We start from the raw sequence: 18,129 nt of genomic DNA on the forward strand, positions 1-18,129 counted from the left end.
TCTTTGAACTGGATCACTGTGGATTGATGGGCACTTCATTCACTGTAAAAAAAAAAAGAAAAGAAAGAAAATTTGAGAAAACCTAAGTAAAGCAAGTAAAGCAACCAGATGATGCAAAGCCTTTTTGAGTTTGTTGTTTCAACTTAGGTTAATAGGTTCACTCAATGTACTGTCAAACTTAAAATTACCATTCATATATATTCATATTCTATTTATGGCATTCGATGAAATGGAAATTGTGCATTTTGATTTGACTACTACTGTATTATATTTTAAGTCAATATATGTCTGTATGTAAGCAACATCCAGTATCCAAAGCTTAAAAACCTCTCTCTCACATGCACGCACACACGCGCGCACACACACACACACACGCACGCACGCACACACACACGCACACACACACACGCACACACGCGTACATTCACACAGAGTACATTTCCTTATTGTGAGGAGACAAATATCCAAATATGTTTTTTCTACAGTGCTGTTTTATTAACTTAAGTACATGCGTAGGTCTGGATAGCAATGTCAAGTTTGACCTTGAGTGAACATCTAAAACTAAGTTGACACAAAAAATTAGCTCTTAGCTGAAAAAATGCTTTGTAGCTGGTGCCTCTATTTTTTTCAAGTTTTCTTAACTTTTCTTTTTGTTTATAGAGTAACTTTATTTGCATTTCTTTCTATTACAGTGAAGTTTGAAGTGAAACAAGAATTACATTTGTGAAAATCTAAACCATCTCAATGAGTCTGCTTACCACCCCTATTTGAGATTCATGTGTAAAAGACTGGTTGTGTTCTTGAAGAAATTGCTCATTGCAGCTTTATGTTACAGGAACCAAGGAAAACAACGGCAACAACAAACAACATACCCATTCATAAGTGATGACCTGATTGGCCTTCTCCTGCAGCTGATTAAGACTCAGCCCACCAATGGGGTTAGGATTCTCCAGGGGCTTGGACTTTTGATTGGGTGCGGTGGGACAACGGGCAGGACCTGTGGAAGTGATGTCATCAAGGTCCAAGTCCTGGTCACTGGCCAGGTTTTCCTTCTGTAAGGCCTCATACAGCACATCTGGATGGTTCCAGATCTGAAGGATAACAAGACATCAGTGGAGTTAAAACATGTTCTCAAAGTGACGATCACTGAATTTGCCAAGCATGATAAATATACAGGAATTTATCTTGGGACAGAAACATGTTGACTGAGATAAGAACTTGTGTAACAGAACAACAAGGACAGCAGGACCTCATACGGAGCAAGAAGACATTTGTAGAAGTAATTCTGAAATAAAATGACCCTGATTAATTGTGGAATTTTTTCAAAAAAAGGCTTTGGCAGCGTTCCACACACACATCCTCCTCCTCACCTTGCAGCAGACGCAGAAAGCCTTCAGTGGGTTGAGGCTGAGCCAACCTGTGTTTCCCGCCTCTCTGAAGCGGTTCATGAACTCTGTGTAGAGCGCCCTCTGCAGAGGGGACAGACGCACCAGGATCACATGTTCCTCTTTAGAGGGCAGCTGGTCCTTCAGGACGTCATGACCTCGTCTGGAATAAAGATGAAGTGTTATTAAAAAGAAAGACGAGGTGTCAGGCAGATCAGTAGAGCATTTTTTATTCTGTATTAAAGGTTTACGGAGGTCAAGTTTTGCTTTCAGGGCAGAAGTTGCGGTGTTCAGATGTCTCACCTCTGTACGAAGCCCTCCAACAGGCTGTGCAGGACATGGCTCCTGTACCTCATCAGCTGGATGTCCTGAGGTGTGCTGTCCACACACTGTCCATTCAGAATGGGACGCTCAAACATGTTACTGAACTCTTGCCGTGTACCTGAAATACATACAGGAAAAAAGAGTATAGTTAAAATATTAAAAGCAGGAAACCAATCAAACAACAAAAACAGTCTTTTGATCTTAAAAGGATGGTTTGTGTTTTTTGAAGTGCGGTTGCCAACATCTTCATGACTGTCCCATACCTAGGAAGTCGGGTCGGACAAAGTCGACCATACACCAGTACTCGATCAGGTTGTTCTGAAGCGGATAGCCAGTCAGGACCACGCGTCGTCGGGTTCGGATGTTCTTTAGAGCCTGCGACGTGCTGGCGTGGCAGTTCTTGATGCGATGGCCTTCGTCACAGATCACCACATCTGGACCAGGCCGGGCCAAGGCTCTCTCGATACCTGCAGGAGGAAGACAGGTGAAAAATGAAATTAAATTCTAAATTTTATTCAACTTTCTTGTCCATATTTCTTGCATTTTTCCTCCTCATCATCATCTCTTCTACCTTTAAGCAGTTCCTGCTGTCTGTCCTCTTCATCCAGGTCGATTACAACAGGTCTCGTCGTTTTCTTGCTCTTCTTCTTCCTCCCAGCCACGAAGCTCTTCTTCAGTGACAGCAGACGGTACATCTCGTAGCCCATCAGCAGCACTCCGCCATCCCGAGCCCAGTCCTCCACCACCTTGGCCCTGGTCGTTGTATTCCTGGGTAAGAAAAGAAAAGGTACATTAAGTTGCTGCATGTGTTTGAGACCACAAAAACTATTTCTTGCTACAGACAGGATGTTACTTCTTTTTTTTTTTTAACCTTTTGATTTTTACTTTACTTTGAATCTCTTTGGATCAGTCCCAAAACAATACAGGAAGTTATATAAAGGCTTTACAAACTAAAAGTACCTAAAATATTATTTAAAAAAAATATTACAAGGTAGTAAACTGGGCCAGAATCATGTAAAATGGCATATTTGAGCTGCTCTCTGTACTGGGTTAAAATGCACCTTTAAATGGAACTACAGGAATGAAAAGTATGAATATTTCAATGAAAGCAAAGTGAATAAGAGACACAGAAGAGAAGAAAAGATTGTATTAAAGAGCGAAAACAACAATTTAGGGCATTGTAATCAATCACTGTAATTCTAAAAAAAAATCCAATTAATTACTAAATGAATAACCGCCTTTTTAGAGCGGTGAGTGAACAGCAGGAACAAACACTTGCTAATTTTGTTAATTTTAAAGAGTTGCCTTGGTAAGCTGACAGACAGAATGAGGTTACTGTGTCACGTTCAGACACGGCTATATCATGGAATTGCTCAATCATCATCACACAGCATTCCTTCCTTCCTCCCTAATCCCAAACACACACAGCAGTCAGAAAGTCTTTCCAGCTGAAGCAGCTGTTGAGAAAGTGGATGATGGAGAGGTAGAGCCAGACAGGGATCAAGTACAGAGACAGGTCAAGAGGTCAATGGCGTCTTTTTAGAAGACAGAAGGAAAGTCTCTTCACTGCTCTGCATGAATGTAGCTGCATCAAGCCGCCTGAGACGGCTTTTAAAATTAACCAAAGGCCCTGCAGGATTTAAAAATAGTTTTAAAAAGCTCTTGTTCCTGTTACTCACTTGTGTTCGTCATTGAGAATGTGAACCTTAAAGGTACGAGGCGTCACCAGTCCCGGGTCAGTATCTGGAGGCAACGCCTCCGGGGGCGGGACCCACGTGTTGAACTCTGACAGCCAGTTCTGCAACGTGTTTACCTGGGAGGAGGAAATGGATCAATAAATAATCTGAGTCAATCTCTAAAACACCAAAAGGTACACACTCTCAAATACTAATCAAAGTGTCACTTTTATCTGCTTCATGTCACTAAATTTAAATACTTTGCTTTTCTAAACAACTCATCAAAGAAAGTTACTTTAATATATTGTTTTGGGCCACAGCATCTAGTGAATTTTTCTATTTCTGACAATTTGTGGGCTTCAAGGTTCATCGGAAAAAATTGATAAATAAATCAATGATGAATATAGTTGTGAGAACTGCAGCCCATTTTAACACTTCTTATATTAATTCAGTCACATGTCCACTCACAGATTGAGTCATCAAAATACATATTCACACGTTTATATTACCATAAATTTAATGCTTATGGGCAAGGTAGCAAACATATTATGCCCAAACACTTGTTCATTTATTCATTCACATTTTTTGATTTAATCATTAGAGCAACTATTTTTCTGAGTCCCACACTGAAGATATTGTCTACATCTGAACACTTATCCATCCAATCCTCCACATTTCCATGTATTCCATCATTAGAGGCACAGGTGCTTACAGGTACGATGGCCAGCACGGTGTGAGCTTGGGTGTGTCTGAACAGGACGTCGATGAAGGAGATGACCTGCAGTGTTTTTCCCAGGCCCATGCTATGAGCGAGGATACAGCCGAATCCAGAACTGCTGCTGAACCGCTCCACTGACTCCACCAGGTTGTCATACAGGAAGCGGATTCCACCAATCTGAGGAGGAGACGGACGGGGAAGAGGTGGAGGATATAGCGACGGGACAAAGGCGAAAAAAAGGGGTGGAAAGAGGGATAAGAAGACCAGGAGGATAGTGACAGAGGAGAAAGTTGGAGCCATGGTGATAAGAAAAGAGGGTGAGGTAGTAAAGAAAGAAGGAAGAAAGAAAAATAATTAGAACGTAGGCAGTGTTGAGCTTAAATAATTCAGCACAGGGTCCTTCTGTACATCCTAAATGATGCAAAACAACCAGACAAAAAAGGACCAAACGTGTGAGTGCAGCAGTCAAAATACCTGGTGAGGTTTGACCGCCCGCGCCAACTGAGGCGACAGGAAAATGTCCTTCTCTGCAGCTGGATGGTTCAAGTTGACCAGCACCCTGCCCTCAGCATCCTGTTGGTTAAGGGCGTCATTGGCGTGCGCGCCACTCGGCTCGCTCTCTTCTTCCTCGTTGGTGGACTCGCTGCAAACATTGATGATAGCGTCGTCCTCACCCGAGCTCAGGTCAATCACATCTGTGCAGAGGGAGGAGTGGCATGAGGTTGAAGTAATTAATATAATAAATACTAGATTAAAGGTCTTGCAAATGGTTTATTTCATTTAACTTCAGAAAACACATTTTGATCTCAGACTGACACCTGTATGTAAAAGAGATATGCATCTGCAAATGGAAAAACTTTCTTGGATAACAAAAACTTACTTTATTTTTTTGGCTTTGGCACTGCTAGTGATGCACAAACAGCAGTTACAGCTGCGAGCATTGCGGTTAATTTGCAGACTGCGCAGGCCAGCTCAATAAAAATTAACATTCTGATAAATAGCAGATGGGTTGCGGATGGGTGATATAGGGTCAAGCATCTCCCCAGAGAGAGAAAGAGAGAGATATGGATGCTGTGTAGTTAAGAATGAGGCACAGCATGACAACTTGATCATTTATTCTGCTGGTTTTTAATTTTGCTACTTAAATGTCCCATATATTTGCTGCAGTGACATTACTGCACGCATGCAAACAAGAGTGAAAGCAGCCTTTCTCATGATGAAAATAAATTGTTAAAGGAAACTCTGATAATCAATAGAACACACAATTAAGGAATTATCTGGAAAGCTGGTGCTACGTGACATAATTTAAAAGGTAATGCAGCATGGACGAGTCGAGGTGTGGGAGCGAAATAGGGCATCTCTCCCAAGGAAAAGAGACGCTGTGTGTGCATTTACGTAAAAGGCAAAGCAGTGTAACTTATTTGATTATTTAATTCTGTTTCTTCTCTAGAGTTTTCTCTGTCCTGTCAAATTTATAACAACAGTTTTTGGTTTTGCTGCCCAAATATTAACATTTGCTGCAGTGACGTTGTTGCACACACAGAGATGTTTAAAATGGCCGAAGGCAGCATCTTACACACAACAAAGAAATCACCTGCAAAGCTTGCACTGCAGGACATCATTTAATAGGCAATACAGCCCACAGGAACCGGTAGAGGTGCATTGAAGAAAATAATATTTTTTGGTGGGCAGAAGGTGGATGATTTATGCGTACAAGCAGATTCAGAGCCCATCTGCACATCACTACCCACTCCACACTATATATTCCAGCCAGATTAGCCTAATCTTGCAACATTGAGACACTTGAATAGCCCCACCATTACAAAGCCTCTTCCAGATACACAACAGATGATTCAGCTGTGATTTAACAGTTTTCACATATGCATTTCAGTAAATTCTACCATACTAATGAAACAGAAATTTTGGAAAACTATCAGAATTGTTTCCTTTTTAAAAGAGAGTCCATGCAGACTTTTTCCCCTCAATATTTTCAAAAGGGATTAAAACACCTTCTGCTGAAGAAGCTTGTAAAATTTATCACAATGTAATTTGGAAACTAAACAAAACCTTGCAAACACTTGAACAGAAACTTGGGCTGCAGCTTTTTCCATGAAAACAACTACTACCACGTTTTAATTGGCCTTGATACCCCCATCTCAAATGATGGTGTGAACTGTGGCTCTGTCACGAGCACAACTTGTGTTACAATATTACATCAAACGTGGACGTCACACTCAGTTTGTGTGTGTGTTTGTGTGTGTGTGCATGGAGTGGAAAGACCGAAATTCATATCTGATAAAAAGGACTTGAACGTCAATGGTATCAAGTGGTGAAAGTTACACAAGCTGGCAGTCTGTGAGGGCATGACGGAAAGAGGAGAGGTGTGTGTGTGTGTGTGTTTGTGTGTGTGTGTGTCAGTATGTTAGTGTGTGTGAAAAAGAGAGCGAGCGCTTATATAACTGCAGTGAATGGCTGGTTATACAAGTAGGATTAGAGTGGAGGGGGAGACTGGTTATGCAACCCCAACTAGAAATGTCACTGTGCCACTGCGAGAGTGTGTGTGTGTTCATTATGTGTGTGTGTGTGTGTGTGTGTGTTCTGGCTCATAACCAGGATTAGCCAGCTTTATTGCTCCACAGACCTGCTCTGATCTGCCCTACAGACACTCTCTCCCTTTCATCTCTCCTCCCTCCATTCGTGTTTTTTGTCTTTCCTTCGCTTTTGTCTTCCTCAGCTCCCAAAATCTGCATCTTATCTCTTTGTTCATCCCATCATTCTCTCCATCTCTCCCGTGTGTGTGTTTGTGTTGCAGGTGTGTGCGCCTGCAGTTTGCCTACATCTTCTCTCACAATGCAGAGTGTACGTGTGTTTATCTCTAACTGAGTGTGTGTTAAAGTGTGTGTTTATCCTTGAATTTGAGTGGCTCTGTGAATGTGTGTCTGTGTGTGTGTGTCTGTGCACTTGGGCAATAAGGGAACGGTACATGATGTACCCTGTGGAGGTTTTAAATATTCTGATGCACATGGCAGCTAATCTCCAAAAACCACACACACACACACACACACACACACACACACACACACACACACACACACACACACACACACACACACACACACACACACACACACACACACACACACACACACACACACACACACACAGGACACAGGAACTGAGGAGATTTTTGACCTCGGTTATGCAGGGAGACTAAATGTGTCCGAAAAGGCTGAAAAGTTTGTTCATCCATGAAAGAATGAAAGAAAACTGTATGAATGTTTAGTTTAGAGCTACAATTATTAGATGATTAATTGATTAGTTTTTAGCTGCTAAGGTAATTGCCAACTATTTTTCAAGAAAAAATGCCCAAATGCTCTGATTTCAGCCTCTTAGATGTGAATACTTTATGGTTTCTTTACTCCCTCATGACAGTAAACTGAATAACTTTGAGCTGGGGAGAAACAAAACTTTCAAAGGCAAAATATGCAAGATTTTCCTAAAAAAAACAAACAAAAACAAACCATTGCATGGACTCATAAACATAATCCCTTTCAATCATCACTTATGACACACTCGAAGTTTGTGGTGGTGGCTGTACCTGCAGAGACCCTGCAGCCCTCTGTCCTAATTTTCTTATTTTCTCATTATTTTGCCTTGTTTGGGACATTTTATTGACCAAAAAACATTGGTATTTGACGTCCTGGGAAAGACTCAACAGTCAACTACTGTTCTGGTGCGACTGGCACAGCTCAGACAAATCCTACTGATTCTACCTTTGGGAAATGGTGATCAACATTTTTTTATGATTTTCTGACAGTTTATTGATAAAACAACTAATCAATTAATCAAGAAATTTGCCCGATTAATTGATAATGAAAAGTTGCAGCCCTAGTCAAAATACTTTGAAATTAAGTGTAACTTCCTTCATATTGTCTTTACTGAGACAAAAAGGAGGCTGAAATATAGCGTCGAAGTAACACAAGGGAACTGGTAGCAGGACGTTTCTGAACACTAAACTGTTTGTGGACATGATGTTGAACATCACTACCAGCATGAGGACATCTGTTGTGTTGTGGCTTTTTAGCACAAAAAAAAAAAAAAAACCTCATTCAAATATTTTTGGTTGTTTTTCAGTCCTTTGATTTGTTTCCTGGAAATTCGAGCCGATGCGGCCTTTTAATGCACCGACTTTTCCAGACCCCTGGGCTCAGAAAAGCAATTTGAAACAGAGTGTGTAATTTAATAAACGCATGGCTGTCATGAGGCTATTAAGGCTGCTTTGCTTAATCTCTCAGAGACTGATGCTTCCGAGATGTGAGGCTTCCACCAGACACCGGCAAAACTGCTGGAACTGTGCAGCTCAAACTGCACCAGTGGATTGGCTTTATGTCCTGTGGTTGAACTGTGCAGCTGAAAGGTCTGAGTTTATGGGGATATAACAAACTTGGTTAGCTACTAAAACACATCTGAAAACATTTCCAGAACAAAACATTTGTTGGGGGCAGGATGTGTAGGTTGATTTTGATTTGTTTTGTTTCCTTTATTCTGCTAATTTGCTCTCGCTGTGTCCTGAATGTGGGCCAAAAAGCTGAATATTCATGCTAATTACAAATGTTATCAATAGGAAATAAAAAAAGGGGGTAGGACTTGACAAGTGTTCATTTTTTTCCACCCCTTTTTGGACATGAATTATTTATTGTGAATCTGCTGAATGTTTGCAGTTAAGTTAATTTATTATTCTTATAGATTGTATTTATTTTTTACATGTTCAAAATAAAATCCCATCTAATCTAATCTAAGTTTGGAGTCTGGAGCAAATCTTAATGAGAAATAAGGAGTAGCTCCACTGTTTCTCAACCAAGACTGTAATACAAAGGTTTTCATCATTTTAAAATTGTGCATTGTGCAACTACATTGATATCTTCAGAAGATTCTTGACAATTTACTGTAACGTCTCACTGGGATTAAACACAGTTGGGACCATTTTAGAATACCTTCATAAACCAGGATTAAGGAGCTTTCAAGCACTTCATAAATGTGTTGGCAGTTTAACATGACAGTGTCATCTTTGAATAAATCAGCTACTCGGCTCGGATTAGTGACATAAACGCACCAATTGTGTAATAAATTGGTTTAATTGTAATTTCGTATGCAACAGACAGAGAAAGACAATTTAATAAACAGAGAATGGGGTGATTTTAAGTTCTTGAGAAGAAGATTTTGTTTTTTTCTCCTTATGGTGCAGGATGAGAGAAGAAACCTTTAAAAATCACTTTATCTGACCATGAGTCTAACCTTTCTGCTTACATTTTCAGCTTTCAGTCATGCTATCTGTTTACAGTTCACATTTCTATCAAAAATCCCATGCATATCATCACTGCAGCTATATTCATAACAGCTGTTTAACTGAAATTTATGATAGAAAACTGAAAAGTTATTATTTTAACAGGCAGATGAAACCAGTTCATGTCCGAAGGGAGATTAAATCTTTCTTTCAAAGCTCACAGTATTAAAATACACATCTCTATATGTTGTACTAAAATGTGCTGAGATCAGCAGTAAAACCCATTAAAAAGCAAATTTATGACACGTCTTAATTTGTGGTGTATACTCTGAGGACATGTCTGACTGTCCTGTGAGCTTTAACACATCATTTGGTTTTTAAAACTCTAAATCAACGTTGGTGTACCTTGACATCTGAAAGAAATCTTCACACGTTGTACCAAAGATCACCATGTGCTGTTTAGGTATCTCAAGAATTAGCATCTGGCTTATTCCAGGCTTTTCCTAGCTGTGCAGACAGCTCAGAATATAGAGCGGGATGATGGGTAATAAATTAACTTCACAGCTCCATGTATCCCTATCTGCTTTCATGACCGTTTGACCCACTACCCCACTTACACAATCAAAAGTCGACAGGGCAATGTGGGACGACGATTTTTGATGTGTGGGGTACAGTTTAGGAAAGGAATAAAAATACAGCTTTGAAATCTAGATTCTCCAAGAAAATTAATTTTTTGAGCACTTCAGGGCCTCTTTTTTTTTTATTTTGGCATTTTTTTAAAGTTATTTTTGTGAATATACTAAATGTGAGCTGCATATTTAGGGATTTTTCTTTCTAAACAGGGCTGAAATCCTGCCAAATGATCATAAGGTTCATCCAGAAATTAATCCTGACCCTAATATTCCAATGGATTTTCACCCACATGGCAAGCCTTTTCTGCATTTCTACTTTTCAGTCCACTTTTGCCCTGTGATCTGACTTATCTCAACATATTGTAATGAAGCAATTTTGCTGTTTTCATGTTTGAAATATGCTTACTAACAGCACCGAAAAGAAAAGAATTCATGATAGTAACATGCACAAGGTCTCATTTAAAACACTTAATTTGTTTCAAGGTAATGTCAAAAGAAGTCGGAAAAAAGCAAACTCCTTCCCTCTGATTGCTTTTTCTGCTTGTTTTACGATCTTAAAAATCCAGTTTCAAGTTTCTTTGTTTGTTTGTATTTTAGAAATTAAGAATAAATGCATAACACTATATTTGATAATATACAATCTGGTGTGTGTGTGTGTGTGCGTGCGTGTGTGTGTGTGTGTGTGTGTGTGTGTGTGTGTGTGTGTGTGTGTGTGTGTGTGTGTGTGTGTGTGTGTGTGTGTCTCACCTGTTTTGTGTTTGTGCTCTGTGATAGTAGAGGTGGGTACGTTAGTCTTGCAGTCGTCCTCGCTGATGCCGGTGCTGCTGGAGTCCAGGCAGATCACCTCCTGTCTGACCGACTTAACTTCTTGCTGAGATGCTGTTGATGCAGATGATGATGACACGTGTTTCGTCACATCACCTGGAGAGACGCACAGGAGTGACGCAGCACATCAAGAGTGTGAAAAAAGGAAGAAAGCAAAGACCAAAAGTGGACAGAAGACTGAGATGGGAGTTAGTGTTGTAAGCAGGCTCTGCTAGCATCTGAACAGTATGTTTCATAGGTTTTTTCGAGGTTTGTACTTTGTATAGGTTTCACTAATATGACTTAAATTTAAACCTCTCTTTTACACTTCAGTTTAGCTTTTACTCTAAACCTAGGTTAATTTTAATTCTGTTGGACTCCAATTTAAAATGTGATCCAATATTTACTCTAAAATTACATTCAAGGGTTGTGCTCCCATAGCTCAGTTGGTAAAGCGCTCGCCCCATGTACTGAGTCTGCTGGTCCTTTGCAGCGTTCGCTCGTTCGATTCCCGCCTGTGGCCTATTTGCTGCGTGTCATTCCCTCTCTCTCTACCCCCTTTCCTGTCATATCTTCAGCTGTCCCTATCCAAAAAATAAAGGCAAAAGCCAAAAAAGTAATCTTGAAAAAAAAAATTACATTTAAGGAGGTTTAACTTTAACTTTTTTATTGCCAAGCAAACAATATTAAGTTAGCTAACAAACAATATAACTTACAAATATAGCTGTTTAGCTAGCTAGCAACCAATGTAACATTTTGTTAACCTTTATGATAACAAGCAAATGATGTTGGCCCAATTCTTGTACTTACAAGGTCCCAACAGGACTTTATTTTTTTCTTTATTTCTTTATCTCAATTTGGGTGAGCAAGTATCTCTATCTTGGTTACTATTTAATTCTGATTTACTAAAATTGGATTTACTAAACTGAGATTAGTTTTTAAGTATGCAACAGAGCTCTATTTAACTTTAAATCTGGTTTTACTCATTTTAAATCTAGTTTTGCTGACCTCTGATTAGAACTCATCTTAGACTGAATTCATCTTTTTTGGTGCAAACCAGTCTTTGTGCTTGATGGACGAGTGGATGCTGTTACCATTAATGGGAGCATTATTTCGGGGGTACACGCTCTCACCAGTTGTGTATTCAGGCAGCAGTGGTACGGGGAAATCCTGTTTTCTCTGCTGCTCCAGACGTCGCCTCCTCTCCAATTCGTCCTGCTGAGCGGCTTTGGTCACTGCCTCCAACTGATGCTCCCTCAGTAACTTCCTACACAGACACAGAAAAGAAAAATAACATATATATATGTACACACCAATACACCACTGTATTTATTAAATGCCAGGAGACACGGTTTTCAATTTCTACACATTCATATGATGATGAATCAGTTGCGTGTCAAATAGTGATTTGTTCACAGCTGCATTTATCAGTATTTTTTAATTATTAACATGGAATGAAATTACTCCGTACTGTGAATGGTGTGACTCACATAGCCAAAGTCACAGAGAATTATTACCCCATTCTGCACCTCTGAGGAGCTTTATAACCTCTTTCAGTTGATTGTTTCAGTTTAGTCATTTTCAGCCAAAAAGATAAAGCCACTATTAGCAATTACAAGTGAGCAACTAGGGCAGCTACTGAATGCATCAAAACATTGAACTGCTTATAAGCCACATATTTTTCTAGGGAGTGGATGGAAAAAAAAAGTTAGAATGAATATTGGACTTACTACTGGTGGAAAGGAACACGACTCCATATGAATGCTAGCTGATGAGTGTGAGCTAGGTGTTTGCTAACTCTTCTGCCCCTTAAAAGCCAAAAATCTCAATCTCAAGTCAATATTAAGTTATATTATCTGAGAAATTAGCTTGCATTTTAATATCTATTAAGTAAACATGCTACTACAGTAAAAGATAAGACAATTGACAATACATTGTGTGTTTATAGGCAAATTTTTATGAGATGCCAGAAGACGTTAGACTACCTAAAATTTAGACAAATCTCTTTCATGCGTAAATGTTGTCTCAAAGGAATTAGCTGTATTATTAATATAAACCAAGTTATTATAATACCCCCCCATTCTGCAGCTTTGTTTCAACAAAAACGTGCTAATAAACCCACTGTGAGCTACCTCTTTAGCAAAGCAAAGTGACAAAGTTAGCAAATAGCTGGTGAATATAGAAAAACATTTAGGTATTTAGGAGCCACACATTTTTCTCAGGAGCTGGTGGGAACAAAATTAGACTTAAAAGAAGAGTTAATATTGGATGTTTATGTGTCCAATAGTGTACAGGAACACGACTCCTGATAAATGCTGATGTTACTAAGAATCTGCTGTAAAAGTGTTCACTAGCATGTTAGCCCCCTGGGACTGTGTTAGGGTTGTGTATCCATTAGCTTGTTGTTCCTGAGTCGTACTGCCAAAAATCAATGAGTCCAGTTTTAAGCTATATCATCTGAGACAAGTAATTATTAGCAATTATTTAGTAAATGGGCTACCTCAGTAAAAGGCAAGGAAATGAACAATACATTAAATGTTTGTAGGCTATTTTTTATAAGCTGCCAGGGGATGTCAGGCTCATTAAAAATTATATAAATTTCAGCGTCCGTGTGTAAATGTTGGCACAAAGGAATTAGCTGTTTTCACAATATGTATTCATAATTGAGAAATTCAATATCTTGACAACTGCATAATTTTATTATTTGGAAGAGAATTATATTAAAATGATTCATTGTTGAAATCTGAAGCATTTTTATTAAAGGAAAGGATACTAATCAGTGCTTGTAATGTAGCAGACAAACACCTGGTAACTCCACTCACATACACAAAGACTGAAGCCAGAGTTTGCATATCTGTTGGACGTCATTGTAAAGATGCTGTTATGTAAGAACAACAGCATACTTGAGGCTGAGCTATATCATGTTTACTGGCAGCCCGAGGAATGAATCTGCAGACTGAGCATGCTTAACTATAATCACTGACAGATTTGATCAGTAATTGGTGCCTGTGCTTAAGTTCTTCAAAATGAGAATGAAATCAGAGGATCAAGGAAGAGAGGAAGAAGGCAAAAAGAGATACAGCAAGGAGATGATAAATCCGATTATTCAGCCAACAATGAATGTTATTTGAAATACAATAAGTGTTGAATAAGCTGAGTGAGTGTTAGTTTACTCGGCATCTCAGCAGAAACACTCAGGGGATTGTGTGGTAATCCTTTCTATCTCAGGGTTGACTGGTTACTTCTTGCCAAGCACTGACTCATTTTCTAAAAATCTAATTTAAAATAGCTGAAAAAAAAACTTTTAATCCGGTGTGATTTGATTTTGTTTGTAATAATAATATTTTATTGGGTCTAATGTGTAGTATATTATCAGTGCTGTGTTAAACTCACTTTTTTGCGCTTCTTTTTGCTGCTGCACGTCACTGGTGACCCCAGATGTCCAGGGACTACTGATGAAATTAGCTTTTGACAACATTTGGGCAAACATATTGCACTGCGTATTGTCAAATAACATATGATAAATCAAACCACTATCTATGCCTCGTATTTCATGAGCAAAGCTGTTAAGATGAGTCACTACTTCAATGGTACCCTGGGTTTTAATGTCATAGCAGTAATATTTTTATATTAAGTACAGGAATCAGTTTCTTTAACACAGCACACTGAAACAGCATTAATAAGAAATGATAGTGGGTTATTTACACCCTTCCACTAAGACAATTTTCCCAGTTGAGGAGAGGATTCAGTACCTGATGTTGCGTCTCATGTGTGCCGGTTTGGAGCTTCTCTTCTTGGTTCCTGTCAGGGCGGAGGGAGGGGAGGGGCTTTGGCTGGCCGGCCTGGAGCGGGGTCTGGGTGGGGGCTGGGATGGAGGAGGGTGGGCCGGCGTCTCCCCCGAAGGTGAGGTAGATGGGGGAGGGGTGCACTGCCAGGCAGCGGAGTCGCCTCCCTGAGCCTCATTCTCGGAGCTGAAGGGGGCGCCGTGGGACTGGTCTGTGTGAGGAAGACAGGAAGAGAAGAAAGTAATGGTTATTTATTCAAGTGTGGCAACAAAAGACATATTGTGAAAGTGGTAAGACATTAACACAGGGCATGTATGTTACACGTAAGGTATGAGTTTAGAGCTGCTAACTACGTTGCCAAGGAGGACAAACATCCTTTCAACTTGTCCAATCTTCAATGGATGCAAAGTGATCTTCATGAATGATGAATGATGAAGAAGATGTGTCACATCAGCTGAGACGCTGAGAAACCACAGAGAGATGACAGCTTGCTGGCAGAAGCCACAATGACACAACAATGCAATCAAGTGTAAAGCTGCATTCCAAATATCATACTTTTTTTTGTACTTCAGATTTCGTGCTATGGGCTGTGACGGATGTATGAGCAAGAGGGTCAAAGTTCAGAGCGTAATGTTAGGACGAACTCGTTTGTCCCAGTTGTATACAAACTGCATGCAACATGTACTTGGTAAGGTGAGCTGATATGAAGTAAAGGTTGTAAAAGATATGGGAATGGGAATGCAGTGAGGATGCAAGTGTGTGGTATTATCCATTTTTGAATTTTATTTGAGTAAACATTTGAAACATATTACTATCAGTCGTCTGCAAAGAATAGCACCACCCTACGAGTAATGGTAAAATTTTAACATACAAAAATAAAACTAAGACTCAAGAACTGATTCTGAAATGAATTAACACATTTCACACAACTATAGGCTGGGATCCTGACTTTCCTCTGTAATAACAACGTGGTATTGTACATACTATGTGAGCATTTGCCATAGAAAATTTATGATTTTATGATTTATTTCCCACTGCTTCCCCAACCACAAGTGAAGAGCATGTTTTGGGAGTCCTTCCAAAAATGAGCAACATTTAAAATAATCAAATATTCCTGACTGTCAACCAGGACACCCCTTCGTCTAACATGTGGCGGGTTGTGTCATTAGATAAACATAAGTCTTTGGGTTCCTCTGGGCTTCCAGCAACGCCTCACCTCCCATAACCGCTCATAGCACTGATTATACTTGACAACACACACCTATTAATTATAACTGTCAGTACACTGGAGGACATGAATCATATTAATGAATCCTCAGGTGATCTGAACAATCCCAAGTCAAATATGTGAATCCTCCCAGTTTGACTATATCAACATCACAATATCATTTTTGCATCATTATGTGGTCACTATTCAGTTCTGTGCTGGTTAACATTTTTGTGATGTTTACCTTTTATCTCTTCATCCATAAAAATGACACAGGACAGTAACTTGGCAAAGTACATCTGCATCAACAGTTGGATCAACATCAGGCATGTACAAACCAAAACAACCAAAAACTTGGATTTTTGTTCCTTTTTTACTGAAAGTCTGCTGTACAGTTTTGGATTTTGGAGGACAAACCACCAACCCCTAAAAAAAACCCAAAATAAAGTAAACTCTGGTCACCCCATTTTCACCTGGTATTAAAATGTGATCTGTGTCTGGATAAGTTATCCAGATAAGGAAAAAAAACATATTAATGCAAGGTGTAAATATGTTGTGATCCAACTGTACATAAATGGTGTAAAAAATAAAAGGTGTAAATGTTTTATGATCAGAATGTGATCAGATCTGCCAGACCACATCTGTAGGTCATCTGGCTTGCATTGTGTTTGGATTTTAGGTAGGTGTAAGCACAATCTGTACAACACACTGGACACAGATCATATTTTAATACAAGGTGTAAATGGTGTCCATTAATTTAAAATATCCTTAAGGCTAATATTAAAGGCACAAACTCACTCCTTTGCCACTAATCATGTATTTATGATCAAATATTTAATAATGGAATTGTTAAAATCTACTTTTCGTGCAGGATTTCTTACATTCATTAGGACTTGTTTTTTCAAGCTGCTGACATCTTTCCAGTCACGACTGTTTACTGGAATTTCCTTCGAACTGATTTGACTCATTTGATCTGCTGCTGTCAGCCAGAGCCTGTGACGATATTAGTTTTCAAATTTATTGAAATTAAGATTTAACTACATTTGCAAAAGGCCATGATGACAATTCCTCTCATCCTAAGCCAGGGCATACTTCAAAACAACACTGTGAAAACTGCTCGGTTCTGCACCTTGTTCTCAGCTCTGTTTGTTTTATTTCCATTCTTCAATCTTATTCTAAACTTGTCCTCATTTGTGTTACTTCTTCGCTCAATCTGCCTGTACTCCACTTTCACCTTCTTCTTCTTCTTCTCCTTCTCTCCTCCTCCTCTCTCTCAGTTGTTCTGGCAGAGACACACTGAACCAGATCTGAGGCTTATGTAAGAGCTGGATCATAAATATGGACGGCTTATGAAACACAGGACACAAACACTGACACACACACACACTTAAAACCACACAAACTCACACATAAATGTGCGCACACACATTCCAGAGGACAAGTGTTCACATAAGAATACAAATCAACACACACACACACACACACACACACACACACACACACACACACACACACACACACACACACACACACACACACACACACAAACGTTGAGGCCAGTCCAGCCAAAAAGCTGCCTGGTATGACTGGACAAACAAGAACACACTGCCAGCACACACATGATTTTCAGTTTCAGCACACACACACAAATGATACATACAAGACGTGGTCACCGCATGACACCTGGCAAACCTTAGCTTCAGTTTCACACATTTTGAATTTGCGTATACATGCGCACACACACGCACACACACACACACACACACACACACACACACACACACACACACACACACACACACACACACACACACACACACTTAACATAATGGAGCATGGAGGCTGGTGATGAGCTCACTGCGAGTTGAAAAACAACTTACATAAAACGCCCCTTCAGTCCATCTACGACGTGATAAGAAACTTCTTCATGTGGCTGCTAATGACACCAGTCAGTCTCAGTAGTTTTTGTGTGTGTGTGTGTGTGTGTGTGTGTGTGTGTGTGTGTGTGTGTGTGTGTGTGTGTGTGGTATGATTATGTGTCTCAGAGTAGCATTTCAAAACAATTCATTTGCAATCATTGTGATAGCAAATTAGTTACTACCAGAGAAGAGAAAAGAGTGAACTAATTAAAATCAATTACACCACAAACGTTGTAGAAAACATTTAGAACCGTCACACCTCCGACCAGGCAGCACAATCCTCACTTTTTACTGTTAACGATGGTTAGACATGTTCAGTCTGCACTGGGATGAATATACATCCAGTGACTTATTGTATGAATACATACTGTACATACATATTGTATGTATACATG

At 39.5% G+C, this 18,129-nt stretch overlaps 1 protein-coding gene across 3 annotated transcripts in view; it reads right to left on the bottom strand.

The window, feature by feature from the left end:
* LOC146325535 (helicase ARIP4-like) overlaps window positions 1-18,129 on the bottom strand; it is an 88,981-nt gene that overhangs the window by 8,074 nt on the left and 62,778 nt on the right. For all 3 annotated transcript variants that reach the window (XM_084721609.1, XM_084721611.1, XM_084721610.1), the window contains 11 exons: window positions 14,576-14,819; window positions 11,957-12,090; window positions 10,767-10,940; window positions 4,578-4,798; window positions 4,098-4,280; window positions 3,389-3,522; window positions 2,281-2,477; window positions 1,973-2,176; window positions 1,689-1,827; window positions 1,371-1,548; window positions 873-1,091 (listed from right to left, as the gene is read on the bottom strand). In XM_084721609.1, coding sequence (XP_084577735.1) covers window positions 873-1,091; window positions 1,371-1,548; window positions 1,689-1,827; window positions 1,973-2,176; window positions 2,281-2,477; window positions 3,389-3,522; window positions 4,098-4,280; window positions 4,578-4,798; window positions 10,767-10,940; window positions 11,957-12,090; window positions 14,576-14,819 — 2,027 coding nt within the window. The remainder of the gene's footprint in view (window positions 1-872; window positions 1,092-1,370; window positions 1,549-1,688; window positions 1,828-1,972; window positions 2,177-2,280; window positions 2,478-3,388; window positions 3,523-4,097; window positions 4,281-4,577; window positions 4,799-10,766; window positions 10,941-11,956; window positions 12,091-14,575; window positions 14,820-18,129) is intronic.

The sequence above is a fragment of the Lutjanus erythropterus genome, chromosome 6 (assembly GCF_056507025.1).
Source record: "Lutjanus erythropterus isolate fLutEry1 chromosome 6, fLutEry1.hap2, whole genome shotgun sequence".
Classification (NCBI taxonomy): domain Eukaryota; kingdom Metazoa; phylum Chordata; class Actinopteri; order Lutjaniformes; family Lutjanidae; genus Lutjanus; species Lutjanus erythropterus.